At 45.3% G+C, this 20,757-nt stretch overlaps 1 protein-coding gene across 1 annotated transcript in view; it reads left to right on the forward strand.

The window, feature by feature from the left end:
• Rptor (regulatory associated protein of MTOR complex 1) overlaps window positions 1-20,757 on the forward strand; it is a 350,353-nt gene that overhangs the window by 73,406 nt on the left and 256,190 nt on the right. Inside the window, exons 2-3 of the mRNA XM_059272251.1 lie at window positions 1,144-1,246; window positions 14,539-14,621. Of these exons, the coding sequence (XP_059128234.1) occupies window positions 1,144-1,246; window positions 14,539-14,621 (186 nt within the window). The remainder of the gene's footprint in view (window positions 1-1,143; window positions 1,247-14,538; window positions 14,622-20,757) is intronic.

A 20,757-nucleotide genomic window follows, 5' to 3' on the forward strand; every position in this document is an offset into this window, starting at 1 on the left:
GAGCAGCCACAGGGAAGCACAGCTTTGATGTGCAGCCTGCATCCAGGCAGATTGGCCCATGTTTGCTTACACATACATTAGGGCGTGACTGGAACTCAGTGAGAGTTGATGGTGGTTTGGAGTGAACACACTAGGAGACATTTCAACTAGGATGCAGAGTTGCTGGGGAGCTGTTGAATGCAGGGTGCTGAGGCTTCTAAGGATGGTGGGAGATGAGAAGGGCTGTTGCTCTATTTGAATGCCCCCCACTCCTCTGCCCCTTGCCCCCTTTATTTTTCCAAGACAGGGTTTCACTGTGTAGCTGCGGCTCAAATTCTCACTGGGATTGAAGGTTTGTGCCATTCTGTGCTTGCTGCAGGATCTTTATCTCTTAGGTTTTCTGAGGTGTTCCTAGCACCTGTGAACAGTGATTGGCACACTGTGTGTGAGCCAGTGAAGGATGTGGGCTAAGGTTTGCTGGGTGGGTGGGGCTGCTGCTTAAAGCTGGAACAGTAGAAAAGGAACAGGTGTGGGAGGAAGCATATCAGGTGATGTTGGTGTGGTAGTGGTAGAAAGCAGAAGTTGCAAGGGGTGGTGGTGCACACCTTTAATCCCAGTACTTGGAGATATAGGCAGATCTCTGAGTTCAAAGCTAGCCTGGTCTACATAGTGAGTTCCAGGACAGCCAGCACTACGCAGAGAGATCCTGTCTCAAAAAACAAACAAACAAACAAACAAACAAACAAAGCACAGAAAGTACTCAGACATCAAGCAGCGGAGAGAAATATAGTAAAGTGATATAATATGGATAATGTGAAACTGTTAAAAAGAAAAATCACCGATGAGTAAATGGTAGCATGAATCTGAATGGACATGGTAGTACTTGTGTCCCATACAGTGTTCAACTGTATTAGTAAGAGTAAGTCATCCTGCCTCCTCACAACGGGACCACAGGTAAGAATAGTGTACGGAGCACTTGAAGATGTGTTGTCTTTTGATCAGTTGATTCTGCTCCTGCATGCCCTGTACTCAGAGGTGGGCTAACCTGGATGATAGGAGCAATGTTGCAAGAGTGCCTGAGTAAGGTGGTGTTAGGGAGGAGCCACATGTTCTGGGGACATATCTGGAGTTTATGTTGAAACACTGTTTCTGTTGTACTTCCAGATGAAGACAGTTAGTGTGGCCTTGGTCCTGTGCCTGAATGTGGGCGTGGATCCTCCAGATGTGGTGAAGACAACACCTTGTGCGAGATTGGAGTGCTGGATCGGTGAGTGTCAGCCCCTCCCACGGGCACCTGTCATGTACGCTGTTATTTTAGATGCATTAACCTTTGTTTTGTAGTAGAGGAAAATTTCAAGGAAACAATAAAATATCAACTATTGGTTTCTGTATTTTTTTTCTTTAAAATTTGTTGGTATATAGCTTGTGCCTATACATTGGTATAATGGTAGGTATACACACTTTTGAAAAATTGAGCAACTCATATTTGTATGTAAATATATTTATAGAAAAGGTAAATTGATCTATTTTAAGCAAAGCATTATGCCATATATCATAGACGATAGTAGCCGAATTCATGCTTACATTGTGCTAAGGATGGCTTATATCAGTTCCCAGTTAATTAGCTCGTTCAATCTCCATCTAAATCCCACGTTAAAACATTTTATTGTGTTTATATGTGTGCACACGCACAGATGCATGCAACAGTGTAGATGTGGAGGTCGAAGTACAGCTTGGGAGTCAGTCTTTCCTTTCAGCCTGTGGGTCTTGGAAATTGAAGTCAGGGTGTTGGGCTTGGTGGTAGGTGCTTTGTCTACCTTCGGAGCCGTCCTACTAGCCCACCTGTTTTGTCTGTTTGTTTCGTTTTTGTAACAAAATGCAACTGCTTAATTTTTCAAAACTTAACTATACTAATGAAAAGAAATTATAGACAACCTTTAATATTTGTACATTATCTTCATATAACTATAACAGTGCTTTCAAAAGACATCTTGTAAAGAATATTTTCACAATACCATGTTGCAAAAATAGGACAACATTAAAGAACATTAGTCTGAAATATATCTTACAGTGTTGGTTTTTGAAGCTGAGTAAAATGAGATCCAAAAGAAGAGTTTGCCCTGAGTTGTTCTGTGAGTACAAGGTGGAGTTGGGAACCTATGTAAAGTATGGAGACTGTTCATTTTTTAAAAATTGGAGCTGGGTGATGGTGGCATACTCATTTAATCCCAGCATGGGAAGTAGAGGCAGGTGGATCTCTGTTAGTTTGAGGCCATTCTTGTCTGTATAGTTAAGTTCTAGGCCAGCCATGTACACTGTCTTTAATAAATGAGGAGTGGTAGGTGATGAAAATGTGTACAATAAAATTTCTGTATGAACATTCCCACAGCACACACAGTGTTGAGCAGCAGTCACAACCGTCCTCTCTAGGAGCTTTTCACACCACAGCTGCTGCTGTTTCCCTTCCCAGCCCCTGTATGCCCCATTCAGGGTCTTCTTTTTGAGACAGGTGTTGTTATGTAGTCCAGGCTGGCCTCAACCTCAAGGCCCCTGCCTCTGCCTCCTGAGTGCTGCATCACAGGTGGGCACCACCACACCTGGCTAATCTGTTCAGAAGGACATATGCTTTTCCCAAGTTGAGAACTTTGTATTTGGTCTTGATTGAGAGGTGGACCTGGTCTGGACTATTGTGACTTGACAACATGGGATAAGAAAAAAGAATGTTAATGACTTGCTTCAGCTGATGCTTGGTATCCATTATTCCATGTGTTTTGTTTTGTTTTTGTTTTTGTTTTTTTGTTTTTTTTTTTTTGGAAAAAAAAGTTTCCAAAGTTGCAAGCAGAGCAGTGAACACTTTTCCTGATTCAGTGAGTTGCTTGGGAACTCTTCAGTGTTAGGTCCACCTGCAAGGAGTCTCTTCTGAGATGAGATCACAGCTTGCTCCTTGTGGGGAGGAACCTGAGGACTGCAGTCAGGCCCCTCCTTTGCAGCACAGTCTGGCTAGCAGGGCCCTGACTGGGTCTCCCGTGGCAGCCCTGGCTCTGTAGTGGCTCTGAGGTTTGGCTGGAGGATTACAGGAGACAGTTGCTGTCTGGCTGCAGTGCTCTGCAAGCCATGTGAGGTGGTTTGTGGGCTTCATCTGTCATTTGTCATGTTTGGCCCTGAGCTGACACTTGCTCGTTAGCACTGGGGCATCCTTTGTGCGCTCTGTTCTTGAGAAAAGGTGCTTGGGGAACCGTCCAGCCAATGTTGCCAGCCAGTGCTTTAGGTTTCAGGCATGGCCAGTTAGCTGGGGAGAGGATGGCTAGTTTACATAGGGAGGGTGCTTCTGAAGTCTTCAGAGGGACTGACCTCCACCAGAAAACTGCAAAGGCCTGTCTTGGTGGAGAAGGCTTGTGTAGACTCTGGACTTCAGTGACCATGTGCACGTTATGAACAGTGACTGGAGGGAGGGAACAGAATTAGGACCCTTGGGGAGTGGAGAGGAAGGTGGGTGTAAGAACAGAGAAGGGTCCTGATCGTCAGGTTGGTTACAGTAACCAGAAGAACAAGGGTTGGTCAAGAAGCTGTGCAGGTTGTAAGGCAGCTTGGCCAGTGAGGTAATGAGAGGTGGTGGAGGTGCTAGTGACAGTACCCAGGCTTGGCTTGTGCCATCCAAGCAGGGCACCAGTAGGACTGTGGGGACGCGTCACTTACTGGTGTGGGGCTAGTTGCCATCATTGAGTTTCAAATACATGGCCATGTAGAAGGCTACAAACTTGTGTTTTGTATTTGATCTCAGCATTTTGTGCTGCCACTAGAAATCAAAGAATTGTGTACTCATCAAGGCCCTAGCTTCCTTCATCCCAGCTTACTCTACCTGCTTAGCTGCTTTGAGTCTTGTTTCCTCTTGTAGAGAGGAGCTAATGGTGCCACCTTCCTAACGGCTCAAGGGGATTTACTGGGACCCTGTGCTCAGCTCCATGTAGAGACTTGCCCTTGGCAGAGGCTTACTTGTTTTGCCTCAGCTCCAACCCCAGTATCCCCAGATGGTTTTAATTTGTTTGTGCTGCTATAACAAAATACAAGAGACAAGTAATTAGTAAATAATGGAGGTTTATGGTTCACCATTCTGTAGAATGTAAAACTCAAGTCAAGATAGTGGCAGATGGTATGTCTGGTGTCTGCTTTCTGCCTCTGAGATGATGCCTTGATCACTGTCCTCACTTGGTGGGACAGGGCAAAAGGGTCTAGCTCGTTGCTTGCAGCCCTTTTAGTAAGGTCTCCATTCCTAGCCTTAGGTACTCTGCTCTTGTCACTTAATCTCTTCCTGCATGGTCCACCTCTTGACACTGTCAAGCTTGGGGCTTATGTTCCAACAGAGGAATTTTGGGAGACACATTTACATCATAGTATCAACTGGCACTCTCCCTGTGCAGTACGCCCTGCCTCTCTCAACACAACAGGGTGCCAAGTGCCTCTTGTATCTACCTGTGAGGCTGAAGGAGGGGCACAGCAAGTGTGCCTTATTAGCTGTTATTGAGCCTGCTGGCCTCTGGGATTGCTGTGCACTCAGGGCTGATGTCTAGCAGACATCAGATAGTAGAATGCACAGTGTTCTCATTCCATCTAACAAATTAGACCTTTAGTATGTCAGGTAGTTGTTGAAGCATAGCCCAGAGCTCTGCTGGAAGCTGTGAGTGTGACTGTGGCCTTGTAGGAACGGGAGACTGAGCTGCCTATGCTACGTTGAGACTGCTCAGGTCTCAGAGATAAGGGCTCTGGATGTAGCCTGAAGAATACTAGACCTGCACTGTTGGTGTTTTTTGTTTGCACCACCTGAGCACATGACAGAGAGGATCCCAAGGCTGCCTGGAGAGTGTATCAGTCAACTGTCTCTGAGGAGAAAGTAAGGAAAAGGTACAGACCTTCCTGTCACCTGTCCCAGATAGTAGAGCGTGAGCTGTGAATGTCACAGAGTAAAGGCATCATTGGCTGGTCCCCAGGAATTGAAAGCTCTTGGGGAACTCTTGTTCTTCCTGCCCTTTGTCCTCATTCCTCTGCTTTAAACATGCTGTTTTACCCGCTGGAAACGACTCCTGTCTCTTCTCTGAAAAACAGGGAGAGGCCCTTTGGTTTTATGGTTGACATTAAATGCTACAGCAGTAATACTAAAAACAGTCCACTAAAGGGTGTGCACCCTGTGCTTGTTGGGGATGGTTTGCCTGACAGCAGACTACAGAGCTGACTGCTGACTGGAAGCAAGTGTGCTGGAGCTGGGGTGTTTGTGTGTGAGCGTGAGTAGCTGGGTGTCAGAAGAGGTTGTCAGAAGCATGGTGCTTCTGTTAATCCCAAGGAATTATTTAGGAGACACTTTGCCCCCATTGCCCAGAGGCTTTGCAGATGAACTGAGACAGTGCTTTTATATATTCTTGGCCTTACTTTGTTGACTGCAGAAACATGCACAGAGCCTGCTACTAGCTGGGCAGATCAGACTGGAGTCCCAGTCACTGTGAGTGGCCTTGGAGACCCATATCGTGAAAGTGAGGTGGGCATTTCTGCACAGCAGGGCAGTGACCTGCCTTGGGAGGGCTGAGCTTGGAGCGCCAGGCAGGGTAGGCAGTTGGGGCTAGCTGCAACCAGTGGCTCTTTGGACTGTGGCATAGCTCCAGAGGCTTCTGGGGACCCATGGTTTAGAACCCTGCATTCTCTGTCCTGTTGTGCTGGTGTCTTAAGGTGGTGTCCCTGTTCCCCTTAGAGGGAGGATAGCATAACCACTTGTCTCCTCCTTCACTCCTTTTCAGTGGACATAAACCCAGAGGCTGTATTTAAGTCATGGATCCAGCCAAAGCCCCCGCAAGCAAGTTGTAAAGTATTGCAGCTCCTGGTTTTGTGGTTTGCTCTGTAGGCACATGGGCTGTGAGACTTTTAGGGGAGGAGCTGTAGATGATAATTTCTGCCCTAGGATCCTATCCACTCCAGGGCTGAAAGGTCCTACCACTAGCTGCACCCTGGAGCGGACCTGCCCAGCTATGCACAGCCTGTGGCCAGGCTTTGCCCTGAAGCTCAGTGAGGAGACAGGCCCCACACTGTGTTGGCCACTAATTATAAAATGGAGAGATGACATTATGATTAATAAGATACAGTCATCAACAGCCATTCCTAATTTCAAAGTAGCCCCTTTGCTATTATGTATTTTCTCAATAAAAAATTAGTCATTCAAGGTTACACCACTAATTAATGGAGGAATCCTTGAAAGGCACTGTCTGATTTACACTCCATCCAGTAGGCAGTACTCTACTAATAAGTCAATTAGCAAATGCTTAAGTGTCTGCTAACTACAAGGCACAAAGAACTACAAAGGTTCTTTGAGCTGCAAGCTCTGTGTGTTACTTCTGCTTTTGTATTTCTGTTGTGGCACAGTCTGCATACAGGAGGCTGGCATGGCCTACATACAGGAGACTGTGGTTCAGCCTGCATTCAGGAGCCTGCATAGTCAGATTCAGATGACTTTTCCCAAACTCACTGCCCTCATGAAACCCAGAACATGGAACCAGGAGCCCAAGGACAGCCACATTCCCCACACCTGGCGCCTCTTGGCGGCATGTATTCTAATTTGATACTCATCTGAATGGGAGTGTTTGGAGCCCAGCAGTCTGTGGAGAGTCCCTAAGAGCCTTCCCAGAGTGCTGTCAGGGGTGACAGTGGTGGTGGCAAGATGTAGTTCTTAGGAAGGGTGGTCTGGCTGGGCACCACATCGAGGTGGACGTGTGTGAGGGTGGCAGTGAGTCAAGGAGAGAGAACCGAAGCTTGGCTGAGCCTGACTGGCAGTGCTGGCAGTGCCTTCCAGGACCTGGGGCCAAAGCACCAGAGAGCTTCAACTGTCCTGGGCTGGGAGGTGCTCAGCCACACTCCTTCCCATATCCTTTTAAGTGCTGTGAGGTTCAGAGGTTTTATGCTGAAGATACAGAGAAGAAAAACATTTAAAATCCAAAAGCTCTACAGTGATGCCAACTAGCTGCTTGCCACTCACTCCCTCTATCCCCCTTTATCACTTCCTTCCCAGTGTACACACAGGCTTTAGGAGATAGGGTTTGTCAAGAGAGGATTCCAGCTTCGAGCCTGCACTGACACTGGCTGGCACGCCGGAGTTATCCTCTGTTGGTGATGCAGATGCTTCTTTCTGTTCTTACCATGTGCTCTCTCCTCCTTGCATGGCTCTTCTACTCTTTGGCATAATTTTGGGAGGAAATAAAACTAATTGACTACAGGGATTTCTAGAAGATCAGAGATGACACACTATTGTGTGACAGCCTTTTGCTAAGGAGATGCAAAACACACACACACACACACACATACACGCTGATAGGGAACCCAATGACAGACCAAAGTTAGATACCACCAAAATCCTCAATGAGTTTTATTGGGGTTGCTTACAGAAGCAGAAACGACTCAAAGACAGCTGCATCCCCAAAGCCCACCCCAGCATGGGTGACAGCTCACAAAGATGGGAACCTGGAGCGCTGCACAGCCTGCGGGCAGCTCAAGAGGTTGGAGAGTGTCCTTCTCAGGTGGCTCTGTTGGCTCTACTGATCTCTACTTTTCAGGCTGCTTGACTGGGCTGTCTTGCTTTTCTTTTTCTCCCTCCCTCCCTCCCTCCCTCCCTCCCTCCCTCCCTCCCTCCCTCCCTCCCTCCCCCCTTCTCTTTTTTGTTTGTTTGTGTTGAGACAGGGTTTGTCTGTATAGCCCTGACTGTCCTGGAATGCAGAGATCTGTCTGCCTCTGCCTCTGAGTGCTGGTATTAAAGGTGTGCACCACCAGCTGTCAACTCTAGCAGCCTTCACTGCTGACTCCTGGGGAAGGAAGGGCTTAGTGAATCTGGTCAGTTTCAGGGACTTGGACGCTTTTTTTAGTTGTTTACATTCTGTCTTAAGAAGCTTCCCTGGGATAGGCAATGTTTCAATCTCATAGAAGCTGCTCTACAGCACAGACTCACTTAGTTGATCCCTCCCTTAGTGGATCAGCAGGTGTCCTGATTAAGGCCAGTAGAGGAAGAATGGGCAGTTGGTAGGCTACCTCTGCTGCAGAGCCCCGGTGTTTCTGTGGGGATGACTGTGCTGAGGGGTGACTGCAGCCTTAGTTGGGAAGAAGGTATGGGGTTGAAGTTCAAGTGAGAAGGATAGCTTCAGTCTTTCCTCCTACTGGTAGACCAGACCTTAGGAACTAACACCCCTCCGACTTTCCTGCCCTCCCTGTGCTGTGGCTTATCAGAACCACGTACACTGATAAGATGAGGCCAGACAGACCTATCTTGCCAAAGAGGACATCACTTTTTTCTTACCCACAGGCTGCCACATTCACTGTTGCTGCACAGTAAGTGTGGGCAGATGGACTTTGCATATCCTACTGTTTGTGTGGTTTGCTCTCTTCACTACAGTGTGGCCTGCTGTTTGAAAGTTTTCTCTTTGTTAGTCTGCATAAGTGGCCTCTAATTGTAATCTTTAGGGGCAGTTATGCCCAAGTCTTGGGTTTGATCTTCAGCACCACAAGAACTGGGTGTGGTGACACATGTCTGTAATCCTAGCACTGGGAAAGTGGAGGCAGGAAGGTCAGAAATTCAAGATGATTATGAGCTACCTAACAAGTTTTAAGGACAGTGGAGGTACATGAGACCCCATCTCATACAAGTGTTTTTGATTTTTAGGAATATAGTCAGTCCCTGCCTCTTGCCAGCCTTGTGGTTAAGTTAGTCATGGCCTATGGGTTGGGGTCCTCAAGATTGTTTTCAGATCCTAGGATTCTCTTCCCATGGAGCAAAGAGAAATGAAGACTGATGCTTTGTCTTGTGATTAATCTTATTTAATTTTTGGTTGTGAGCCTAGCCTTTAACGGCTGAGCCATCTCTCCAGCCCGATTAATCTTATTTAAAACAAAACATTCAAATTAATGCATATACATAGGGAGTCAAATAGTACTGAAGGTCCTGTGAAGAAAAGGCCGCCCCGCTGGCTCTTTCCTTGATTGTTTGTGTTGTTTTCCTGCAGTTGCAGGGTTCCCTGCTAAGCTGCCTGGAGCTTAGGGTGAGCTTTTCTTGGTGTTTCTTATTGCAGTCGACTGCCCACATGTTCTCTGCAGGGCACCTCCCCTCCCCTGCACACTGAACCCTGTCTTTGGCGATCTGCTGCTGAATCACCTGCTCCTCCCGTCCCTCTGATGCCTTGATCCCTAGACCTGCTGCTTGGAAGACACAGCTGCACACACACAGATGCACACCTCCCCCAACCCATCCTTTCCCCCAGTCTTCTTTTCTTTGTGGTTCACTTTCTAAGAAAAGGAACATGAAACACAGACCTCGTCCATGTTTACAAGGCCTCTCGTTTATTCCCCCCAAACTTGAATATTAGATTGAACTTATTTTCATTTGGAATTTTGAAGACATTGGTCTATTTTGTCTGATTTTGTCAGGGCTTTGCTGATTCTGAGTAGGATGTGATTGGATTTTTCTTCTGGGCGATCCTTTGTTTCTGTACTTAGCAGTGTGATTAGGATGTATCTGGATGGAAATTTCCTGGATTTATGCTGTTTTTGTCTCATGGAGCTTTTTGAATCTGTTTTTGCCTTTTGATAAATTTGGGAGGTTTTTAGTCATTATGCCTTTCATTCTGGGACTTCAGTGACAAGAAGACAGAATGTCAGACCTTTGGTCGTCGTCCACAGGTCCATGCAGGCCCTTTCCTGGGATTCTTGAACTTTCTGCAAAGAAATCCTGTATTCTTCTTCTAGGTTAAGATTTTATAGTTGGCGGTCAAGAAAAGTGAAACCGAGTAGTTGCTGCGTGAGTTGGTGGAAAGTATGTGTGGAGAATTGGGGCAGAGGTGACTGGGCACCAGGGGAACAGGGAGGCTGAAAGAGCACTGCAGTAAAGTGGTGATGTTTCCATGTCTCAATTGTGGCACATGACTGTAAGCTGTGTAGGACGAGCAGGAAGGGAAGGATCTCCCCACTTAAGAAGAAGGTCTTTGCTGATATCTGATGGAAAGCCAGGAAATACCCATCAGGGTAAAGTGGTTCCTACAGAGGGATGGGGTCAGGGATGAGCCTGTTATAATCGACTGTGTCTTCAGGCTCAGCATATAACTCACAGGAAGGTTCTGACTTTAGAGAGTGTTTGGCTAGGAGCTTAGTTCCCAAGTCAGGGCCTGGCCAGCACGGTTGAGAGAATGGAGAATGTTGGCTCACAGGACCCAGGCTCCTTGTCTTCTCTTGAAAGAATACTTTCTATGGAAAGTAGTACTTAAAGCCACACTGAAGATGTTAGTGTTAGGATCTGGGCTCCCCAAGACTCTTTTCCAGAATCTGTGAAGTTGGAAGTACCGCGCCCCTGCCCTGCCAACAGGGTTTCTCTGTATAACAGCCTTGGCTGTCCTGGAACTCGCTCTGTAGACCAGGCTGGCCTCAAAATCACAGAAATCTACCTGCCTCTGCCTCCTGAGTGCTGGGATTAAAGGCGTGCACCATCATCACCTGGCTGTTGTTTGGTGTTTGAGACAGGGTCTCATGTAGCCCATGCTGGCCTCAAACTCACTATGTAGCCAAAGATGACCTTGTGCTGGGATTGCAGGTAACTGTTTGTTACTGTTCATGGTTAATATTGTAGTGGGGATTGAATTTAGGGCTTTGTACATACTAGGCAAGCTCTATACTAACTGTGCTCCATCCCTAGCCCTAGAAGCATTTAATAAAGGCATTATAGTATTAGTTGTCTCTGGAGCACTGTCCTCCAGGCGTGGCTTCTGGTCTCTTGAACTGCCAGCAGCTGTGATTCCTCAAAGGAAACCTACATAAGATTTGGACACTTTGTGTCACATACAGTAGAGGGGTTTATGAGGCCACAGTCATTTCTAATCAAAGATTTATTTCCTTAATAATTTATTTTATGTGCATTGGTGTTTTGCCTGCATGTATGTCAGTGTGAAGATGTCAGATCCCTTGGAACTGGAGTTACAGACAGTTGTGAGCTGCCATGTGGTACCGGGAATTGAACCTGGGTCCTCAGGAAGAGCAGCCAGTGCTCTTAATCATTGAGTCATCGCTCCAGCCCAAGATTTATTTTTATAATAAAAAAGCCATTTAAAATGACGTTTGTATCTGTGAATGTACCTTTGGCTAGCACACGGGGAGACTGTCCTTCAGTGGTGCAGCTGTCCATGAGTTGTTATATTCCTGTAGTTAACCCTCAGGGGAACTAAACTCTACCTGGGTAGAGTTGTTTCTTTGTTCTCATTGTCTTTGCCTTGTCTGGACTCTGGGGACATTTATGTTCCCTTAGAAACAGCTTGCTCAACATTTGACCTTTCTTACTGATGGTAAAAAATGCCCAGTGGGTGAAGCTGCTGGAGTCTTCCAAAGGGGTAAAGGCAGTGACTTCTGTACTTCCAGTTCTTTGAATTTTTTTTTTTTTAAAGATCCAAGTGGTGGTGGCGCACACCTTTAATCCCAGGACTCAGGAGGCAGAGGCAGGCAGATCTTTTGTGAGGTGGAGGCCAGCCTGGTTTACAGATTAGTTCCAGAACAGCCAGGACTATATATAGAGACCCTGTCTTGACACCCCCCCCCCAACAAAAACAAAAATAAAAACCACAACCAAAAAACTGAGTCCACTTGTAGTACTGCTGGCAGCCATAGTCAGTCACATAATGGCTAATGTTGAGCCCTTGGACTGAGTTTCCCTCTCACCCTTGACAGAGCAAGTTCCAAAGACAGCAGAAGATTTTTTGTTCCTTGAGCACTGGAAATTATTTGGTTAGGAGGTTCCTAGGATTCATGTGCTGGGGAGGTGAGTTTATTCATGATAATGGCACTGGCAGTAAGTCCGTCTGTGGAAGAAATCTGAGGATGAGAACTTCACCTTGAAGTGTACAAGGCCTGGGATCTTGTCTATGGCAAATGCTGGAGCAGACACCAGTGGCTGCCAGGTTTTCATCTGCAAGATGAAGTGGCTGGATGGCAAATGTGGGCTTTGGGCAGATAAAAGAAGGTGTGGTGTGAGCAGTGTGAAAGCTGCATCGTTCCACCTGAAGCTTGACAGGGCCGACTGTTGCCAACTCTAATGCTTTTTTTTTTTTTTTTTTTGAGACAGGGTTTCTCTGTGTAGTTTTGGTGCAGGTCCTGGATCTCGCTCTGTAGATCAGGCTAGCCTTGAACTCACAGAGATCCGCCTGGCTCTGCCTCCTGAGTGCTGTATTAAAAGGCATGTGCCACCACCGCCAACTCTAATGCTTTTGACCTCATTCTTAACGCAGAGCACCCTTCCTGCAGTCAGGAGAACACCCACCATCTGCTTGTAGTGCTCCCTAAACGTTGTGTTCTCACTGCCTGGGGTTCCATGTTTTTCTTACTCCTATTAAGTCTAGCTGGAGTTAAGTTTATGATTATGAATATAAACTAAATAAGAAAAAAAATACCCAGCTTTTAAAAGATTGTCCTGGGTAAATCAGAAATGCATTAACAGATTTCTTAAATTTCAGTTCCCAAGAGTGCTCTTAGTATTTTGTATGATGAAACTAGAGTTTGTAAGAGCCCCAAGCCCTGGGCAGAATTGGCCACTATGGCAGCTTCCAGGAGCTCCTACAACACAGGTGTAGGAGCTGAGCTGCTGCATTTTGCATGGCCTGCTGTCTTCACCTGAAGGAAAGGCACGTGCATTCCAGAAAGTGAATGAAGTGGTTGTCACTTTAAGTGATAAAATTTGAGATTTCAAATAAAACATTAGAATTTGGAAACTTGTATCTGTCACTGTGAGTTGCTGGCTTCTGATGAGATGGTGTTGTGTCAGTGAATGTGGATTTATTTTAAAAACACCAGGGAACGATATGTGATCTGTATCACTCAATGAGCCAGTGTTTTCCGAAAGATGCCACAAAGCCAGCTTAAGTTGATTGCCATGCCTCAGATACCATATATCAAGTAATCATAAAGAGAAGTCAAAGCAGAGGACAGAGCCATGACCACTAAATCCCTGTTTAAGGTCTCCTCTCCCTACTGTGAACGTGGGTGAGTGCTGTGACTTTTCTCCATATGCATCAACTGCAACAACAAATGTCAGAGGAGGTGAGCACAGACCCAGACAGTGCAGCTGCCAACTGAAACTTGCTGTGTAGCTGAGGATGACCTTGAACTTCTGATCTTCCTGCCTCTACCTCCTGGGTACTGAGATTTCAGGCCTACACCTTCATTCCTGTATTTTGTGGTATTGAAGATGGAACCCAGGGCTTCATGCATGCTAGACAAAGCATTCTACCAAGTGAGCTACATCTTCAGCCCCTTCTCACTAAATTTTTGGAGAGATCATTATTATTTTTCATCATAAGTATTTATGTTAAGACAGTGAATTTATCATATTTAGTTTTAAAAAAGATTATTTTATATATATGAGTGTTTTGCTCAGATGTTTGTCTGTACTGCATGCATGCCTGATGCAGGAGGTCAAAAGGCATTGGATTTTTCTAGAACTGGAGTTGTGGATGGTTGTGAGCTATGATGAGAGTGCTGGGAATTGAACACAGGTCCTCTACAAGAACAACAAGTGCACTTAACTGCTGAGCCATCTTTCCAGTCCCAGTTTGTCATATTTAAATGAATGAATCAAGATAAAATAATTTTTCCTATATGAATTAAATACTCCTTTTCTCTCTCATTTGCTAATTCTCTTTGTAGCACAGGCCAGCCTTGAATTTGTGATCCTCCTGCCTCGCAAATATGTCAATAGACAGCTCTTTGGGGTCATCAGATGTTTAAAGACTGAGAAGGGGTCCAGAGACAGACAGGTGTGAGAGTTGTTAGCAGGCTTAGGGTTGTTAGCATAGAAGCTGCTCAGTGACTAAGCAGAAAACCAGGGGTGTCTGTGTGTGTTTCATCTAGATGAAAGTGAGTGTGTGTGGTTCTTTTGGTCCCTCTCTCCCTCCCTCCCTCCTTCCTAACACCCTCCCTCCCTAACTTCCTCCCTCTCTCCTTCCTAACACCCTCCATCCTTCCTAACACCCTCTTTCCCTCCTTCCTAAAACTCTCCCTTCCTCCTTTCCTGCTTCCTCACACCCTCCCTCCTTGCTAACACCATCCTTCCCTCCTTCCCTTCCTTCTAACACCCTCCCTCCTTTCTAACACCCTCCCTCCCCCCTCCCTCTCTCCCTCCTTCGTAACACTCACCCTCCCTCCCTTCTTCTTTCCATCTCTGCACACAGGAGGGTTGCATTTTTACTATGGAATCCCAGTAGAAGCACAGCCGGGCCTCTCTGACACCGAGCGGCACTAGAGCAGAAGAATGGGAAGGATGGCAGGTGCTGTACAGGAGGGGTGGTTGCCCTGAAGCCATTTAGTAAACAAGAAGGAACAATCTTCTGGGCTGTGGAGCCTGTCCAGTGTGCTATCAGTTCTGCTTCTGGTTAAGCACAGATAAACTGAGGCTTGGATGTGTGTCTGGTCAAAGGTGACTTTGCACTGTGGAAAAGGAAGCTCCATGCAAGAACCTTTCCAGAAGAAGATGTGCACATTTACTGAAGTTTCTTTTTGTTGCTTCTACAGATCCTCTGTCTATGGGTCCTCAGAAAGCTCTGGAAACCATCGGTGCAAACCTACAGAAGCAGTATGAGAACTGGCAGCCAAGGGTAAGCCTGCTCTGTTTGCCCGTCCTTCCTAGGCATGGACTCCTTGGTTTACACCCGAGTGAGACCCATGGCTTCCTATCAGATCAGCCAGTAAGTGCCTGCTCCTCAAGGGCTCCTGTCACCTGTCACCTGTCAGTCCCTGTGCAGCCTTTCCACTGCAGCTCGTGGTGCTTGGGAGGGGCGCATACAGCGCCTGTTTATTTGGTGCAACTTTCTCCTAGAAAACTTTCAAAAAAGAAAAAAAAAAACATTTGTTTGTTTTTAATTTTTTTGAGACAGGGTTTCTCTGTAGCCCTGGCTGTCCTGGAACTCGCTCTGTATATTGGAGATCCGCCTGCCTTTGCCTCCCGAGTACTGGGATTAAAGGTGTGTGCTGGACCACCTGGCGAAGTGTTCTTTAAGGTTTTAATTCTGCACAAAAAGCGAATTTTCAATAATTTTTCTACAACATCAGCTAGATAGAGCTTTCCTGCCTTAAGTGTTGAGCTGTGGGGGAAGAGCGCCTAGCACTCCAGGGTGACACCTATTATGTGTTTAGCTTTAATACAGAAAGTGAGATTCCTTTTAGTGTAGTCAGCTGCCAATTAATACGCCTTTGTGGCTTTTCGATATACAGTTTTTATTTTTAAAGAAAACCGGCATGGAAGTTAACTGTGTCTCATTGCCTGTAAGATCTGAGCTATTTGTCAACAACCCAAAGACCTCTTTCCTTTACCTTTCTCACTAACTGGTTTGAAGGTTTAATAAATTTAACAGGAAATTGGGAATTTGAGATGTTGATGGAAATGCCTTTGTATTCAGCCTTGTATAAAACATGATTCTGGAATCACCTACAGGCATGTTAGGAAGCAGGCATGGTGAGCAGGTGGTCCTAGCGGTGCACCTCTTGAGGGTCTGACTTGTTTAATTTCCACCTTTAAGCTATAATTGTGGGAGAAGCAAAGGACTTTTAGAACCTCACCACTTAACCCTTGCCTGCCCAGGAGGCTGATTTGTGAATTATTTATCCACAGAGCTGGAATCCAAGGGTCTCTTGTACATTATTTACATTCTTCAAGTAAGAGAATAGCCACAAATACACTTCTTCTGGTTTTTAGCAATGCTCTTAGGTAATTTATGCTGTAGCATTTGGCAGTGAGGTTCCTCATTGTTGGGAGAGATTTCTGGGTCTTTGTGTTTTACGTTTGGTTCTTTTTCCTTTTGAAGACAGGTTCTCAGCGGTTTGCCTTTTGTCTTTCAAATCTGTTATTTCTGGTGGTTTATATAAAAATCCCAGACAGTGTAATGCATTTGGTAGTTGGGTTAGGATCGGAGAGATTCCTTTAACAGCAGCTGAGATGCCAGTGTCCCAGTGAAAGAATAGCGTCTTTGAAGGTTTTGCAGGTGTCCAGCATGTCACTGGTGGGCCAGCACTTCAGGGAGCATGGGTGGAGTGGCCTTGTTAGCTTCTGTGCAGTGCATGGAGAGGACATACCTTTGACTCAGCTGCTCCGATGTTTGCCGGGTCTCCTTGGCACCGTTGCTTGTTTGTCTAGGACAGGATGTATCAGACCACGTTTGTTCAGATCCTCCAGCTGTGTGTTGATGGAGTGTCACCGGATGCTTCAGATCTTCTGATGTCCTTAGTGAGTCTCCCTGCTGCTCTGATTGTTTTCTTCTTTTAGAGAATTAGTGTGTGAGGAAGTAATCATTCAGGGTACACATTTAAGATTTCAGCATATTAATACTGTTTATTCCATTTGTGAGTGTGTGTGTGTGTGTGTGTGTGTGTGTGTGTGTGTGTGTGTTAGTTCCAGCTTTATTGTTCACATAGTTTGGCATGAAATTGGGTGTTAGCTAGTTCACGATAGCAGACAGTGAGCAGAATCTTCTGAAGTAGGAATCTTTTCTTTTGAGACAGGGTCTCACTACATAGCTCTGCTCAGTTTGAAATTTACTCTATATACCAGGCTGGCCCCGAACTCACAGAGATCCGCCTGCCTCTGCGTTAGCATTAAAAGAGTATGCCACCACACCTAGCTTGTTTCTTTTTTCTTAAATTATATTTTGTGTATGGGTGTGTTGCCTGCTTGTGTGTCTGTGCACCTGTACATGTAGTGCCCTCTGAGATCAGATGGACTTGAGTTACAGACAGTTGTGAGCTGCCATGTGGGTGCTGAGGATTGAGCCTGGGTCCTCTGGAACAGCAGCCAGTGCTCTCAACCGCTGAGCCATCTTTCCAGCACTCCTTTAATCTAAGTCTCTGTCCCAGAGCAAATCTGTTCCGTGGCATTGTGATTGAAGACAGGTCACATTTGCATGCAGTAAATGATCCAGACACGAGGACAGTAGTGTGAGTCACTGCAGGTGAGGCAGTAGAGAATCTGCACTGGGACAGTGGCTGCAGTCCGCCAGTGGTTTCTAATGGGGAGCATTGATTAAAGGCTGCAAGTTTCAGAAACAGACCTGTAAAATCAAAGCTCATTTTTCAGAACAAAAGAGTTTGAGGTGGGGTTCTAGTCGGTTAGGAAAAGATGTCAGTGTAAGGCACAGGTGGGTGTAGCACCAATCTTAAAGTTCTTATTAATAAGAGCAAACTGGAGTCAGGTACAGGGTCAACGCTGGAAGATCAGAGAGACAGAACAAGCCACAGCCATCTCGCCTCGCCAATTCCTCAGCTGATCCTGTTTCCTCAGACTGGAAGTCTCTTGAGTCCTCATCCAAATGGATCTCAGCTGAACTGCTGCTCAGAAGCCTAAAAGCTTAACCAGCTAAAAGCTTCTAGTTTCTGGTCTTCACGCCTTGTATACCTTTCTGCTTTCTGCCATCACTTCCTGGGATTAAAGGCGTGAGTCACCATGCCTGGCTGTTTCCAGTGTGGTCTTGAACTCAGAGATCCAGTCAGATCTCTGCCTCTGAAATGCTAGGATTAAAGGCGTGAGTGCCACCATTTTCTAGCCTCTGTATCTAGTGGCTGTTCTGTTCTCTGACCCCAGATAAGTTTATTAGAGTGCACAATATTTCGGGGAACACAATACCACCACATTTCCCCCTTTTTTGTCTAAAATTAAAAAAAGCCTTATAACTAATATAAGAAAAACTATCCAATAAGTATATACAATATATACAGTCAAGAATTACAGTAACGATGTCTAGTCCATTAACATTTGACAGATTCAGATAAAAACTCCATTATATATATTAATAATGTCCAGTCCAGTAGCATTTGATAAACTTAGACAAAAAAATTTTCATTACTTATCCTATTTAAAACAAGTAGTTCGGGGTTGGGGATTTAGCTCAGTGGTAGAGTGCTTGCCTAGCAAGTGCAAGGCCCTGGGTTCAGTCCTCAGCTCTGAAAACAGAAAAAAAAACAAAAAACAAAAAACAAGTAGTTCATTTTTTAAAGTAGATTCAATAATCTCCCTTTTTATCTTATCATATACATATTCTTCTCTTTTTTCTTTTCATAGTAGATTCAATAATCTACCTTTTGTCATTTTTATATCTTCCCCTTTTTCCTTTTAGGGTAGATTCAGTGATCTACCCATTTATCTTATTATTTCTTTATCTTTTTTTCTCAGAGTAGAGTCAATGATATACCTCATATCTATATTCTCTTCTTTCTTTTTCCTTTTTTTTTAAAACAAAACCTCTGAATCTAATCTCCATGTTCAGCTTTTTTCCTGACCATTAACAATTAACAACTTGTAACCAACCATTATAAACAATGACAATATCCAAAACTCATTAAACAACAAAAAAATCATCCACCCCACCTCTTGGGAATGTGGGCATCGTGTTCTTAAAATTACTTCTTGCTTTCTGGGGGTGAAGACATCTTTAGGGAATCTTGAAAAGAAAAATTTTGGGTTAATTGTCAAGTCCTATATCATTTGTCCAGTCACTGCATAATGAGAAAGTGCAGGGCTTGTTTCAAGTCCTTGTTCAGGTAGTCTGTCAGGCTGGATCATCTCAGCTAGCCATCTTGAAATTGTCTTGAACAGTTTGTAGTCCAAAGCCGATCTTTTCTTGGTGTTAATCAGCTTAATGGTTTTACCATAGTCCATGTGGAATCTTCATTGTGGGATCCTGTCATCTTTTTGAAGATTTCAAAGTCGCTGTTAGGTGTGGTCATGGTTCCCGGAAGACGTGTGTGTGTGTGTGTGTGTGTGTGTGTGTGTGTGTGTGCGCGCGCCTCCTCTGTGGTTTGGAGCAATCACAGTCTGATAAATGTCTGTTTCTCTGAACCATAAATGTTCTTCCCTAGAAGAGAAAATTTTCATAGCAATTTTTCTCCACCATTTGTCTTGCCAAACTTTTCCAAACTGACCTTTGCCAATGCTTTCTTGTAACATGATGGTCCAGGCAATTCTTCTCTGAAAAAGCAGTAGTAAACCCTTCGTCCCAGGTAGCAGCATCACCGCAGTCACCAACACAATGAGAAGCAGCTTGTAGCTTAGAGCAGAAGCCACCACCTCCATGTTTCTGCCGCCACTGTTTGTGGCCTGACTCTGGCCATAGCTTCTCTTCAGCAAGTCTCCTAGGCTGGCCTCAAACTCAGGATCCTCCTGCCTCTCTCCTTCTGCAAATCCTACCAGCATGCTCCACCACAACCGGCTGAGGGTAGCTCGGGTCTGACCTGGGTCCCGCAAGGCCATAGGCAAGTAGCTTTTCCTCGAATTCGAACCACGAACGTTGGGTGCCAGATGAAGCGCGAATCTTAAATGGTCTTATTAATAAGAGCAAACCTGGAGCCAGGTATTGGGGTCAACGCTGGAAGATCAGAGAAACAGAACAAGCCACAGCTTCCTCAGGTGGGTTTCTAGTCGGGTTGGTACACACAGTGGAACGGCAGTGTAGCAAGAGGTTGTTTGTCTTTCCCCATATTCAGGAAGCCCTACTACAGCCATAAATACTGTCTCATTTATTCTTGAATGCCAGAGCTGATGCATTCATTTTTACATGTGCTAAAAGTGTCTCAGAATTACTTGATATATGCCATTAGTGGGACTCCTCCATTTTAGAATCAAGACTAAGGTAACGTATGTCACCAGGATACCTCTGACTGGCTGGAGAATGTTAAATGCAGGGATGTGCTGTAAGAGCTTGGTGTGCATCAAATGCTCCTCAGTTTAGTTACTTTCGTATGACCTGAGGATAGGGTACGGAGGCCTGACTTCAATGCAGAGCCTCTTAGTAGGTGCAGACTTCATGCTGCAGGCAAGAGTTTGTGCAGAACAAGAGGTAATTACCCAGTTCAGATGTATGGTGCAAGGTATGTAGTCCCCAACTGTAAATCAGGATCCTTTGAAACATTGCAAAGCTAACATGTACTACTTTACTGCACTCTACAGAGCTTTTGTGCTTCTGCAGTAATAAAGAGAGGTTGATGTGCCATCTGCAACGAACAGTGGGGATGTTATTAAATTCCAAGACCTCTGATGGAAAGACCCCTAGATTCAGTTTTCTCTTCCCCTGTATGCTTTATTGCACCATTCATAGAGGTCGGGCAATCTGCAGTGAGGTCATTTCATTCATATTTGCTGAAATCACAGCAGCTTCCATGTTGGTGTGGGTGGGAATAGACAGTGTGTTAATCTCCATAGCAGAAGGAGCAGAAAACTTACTGTAACCTACAATGCCACTGGTGCCTGGCACACGGCCTGTTTCCTTGCTAGTGCCAAAGCTCCCACATTTCCTCATTACTTTTCTGGCTGTGGTGATTCAATATCAGATACTTTGATAAAGGTGATTTTGGTTCAGGAAAGAATTTAGAGAAACCACTGTGATTTTATTTCCAGTGGCTACCAGACTCTGTTTTGGGCCATATTTTCTTGCTTGGCTGATTGAGCCCTTTCCTGAATAACTGGTGGAATATTTGTTCCTAGTTAAATTTAAGATGTTTCCTTATTACCTTTAGGTACATAAAATTTAGTTTAGTGGGAGAGTGAAGGGAAAATGCCAACCATAGTTTCAGCCAAAAATTAAGTATTAAAGCTCCCTTGTTTCATGATGAGCCTCAAGTGGAAGGTTTATTGGGAGCTGAGAGCAGGGGCTTTGGACTTTTAAGGGTTTGGCTGACAGATTGGGGTGCTGGCAGTTTAGCACGAGATGCAAGTTAGGAACTCAGGATAGGCCCATTCACCAGGTCTCC

The sequence above is a fragment of the Peromyscus eremicus genome, chromosome 8a (assembly GCF_949786415.1).
Source record: "Peromyscus eremicus chromosome 8a, PerEre_H2_v1, whole genome shotgun sequence".
Classification (NCBI taxonomy): Eukaryota; Metazoa; Chordata; class Mammalia; order Rodentia; family Cricetidae; genus Peromyscus; species Peromyscus eremicus.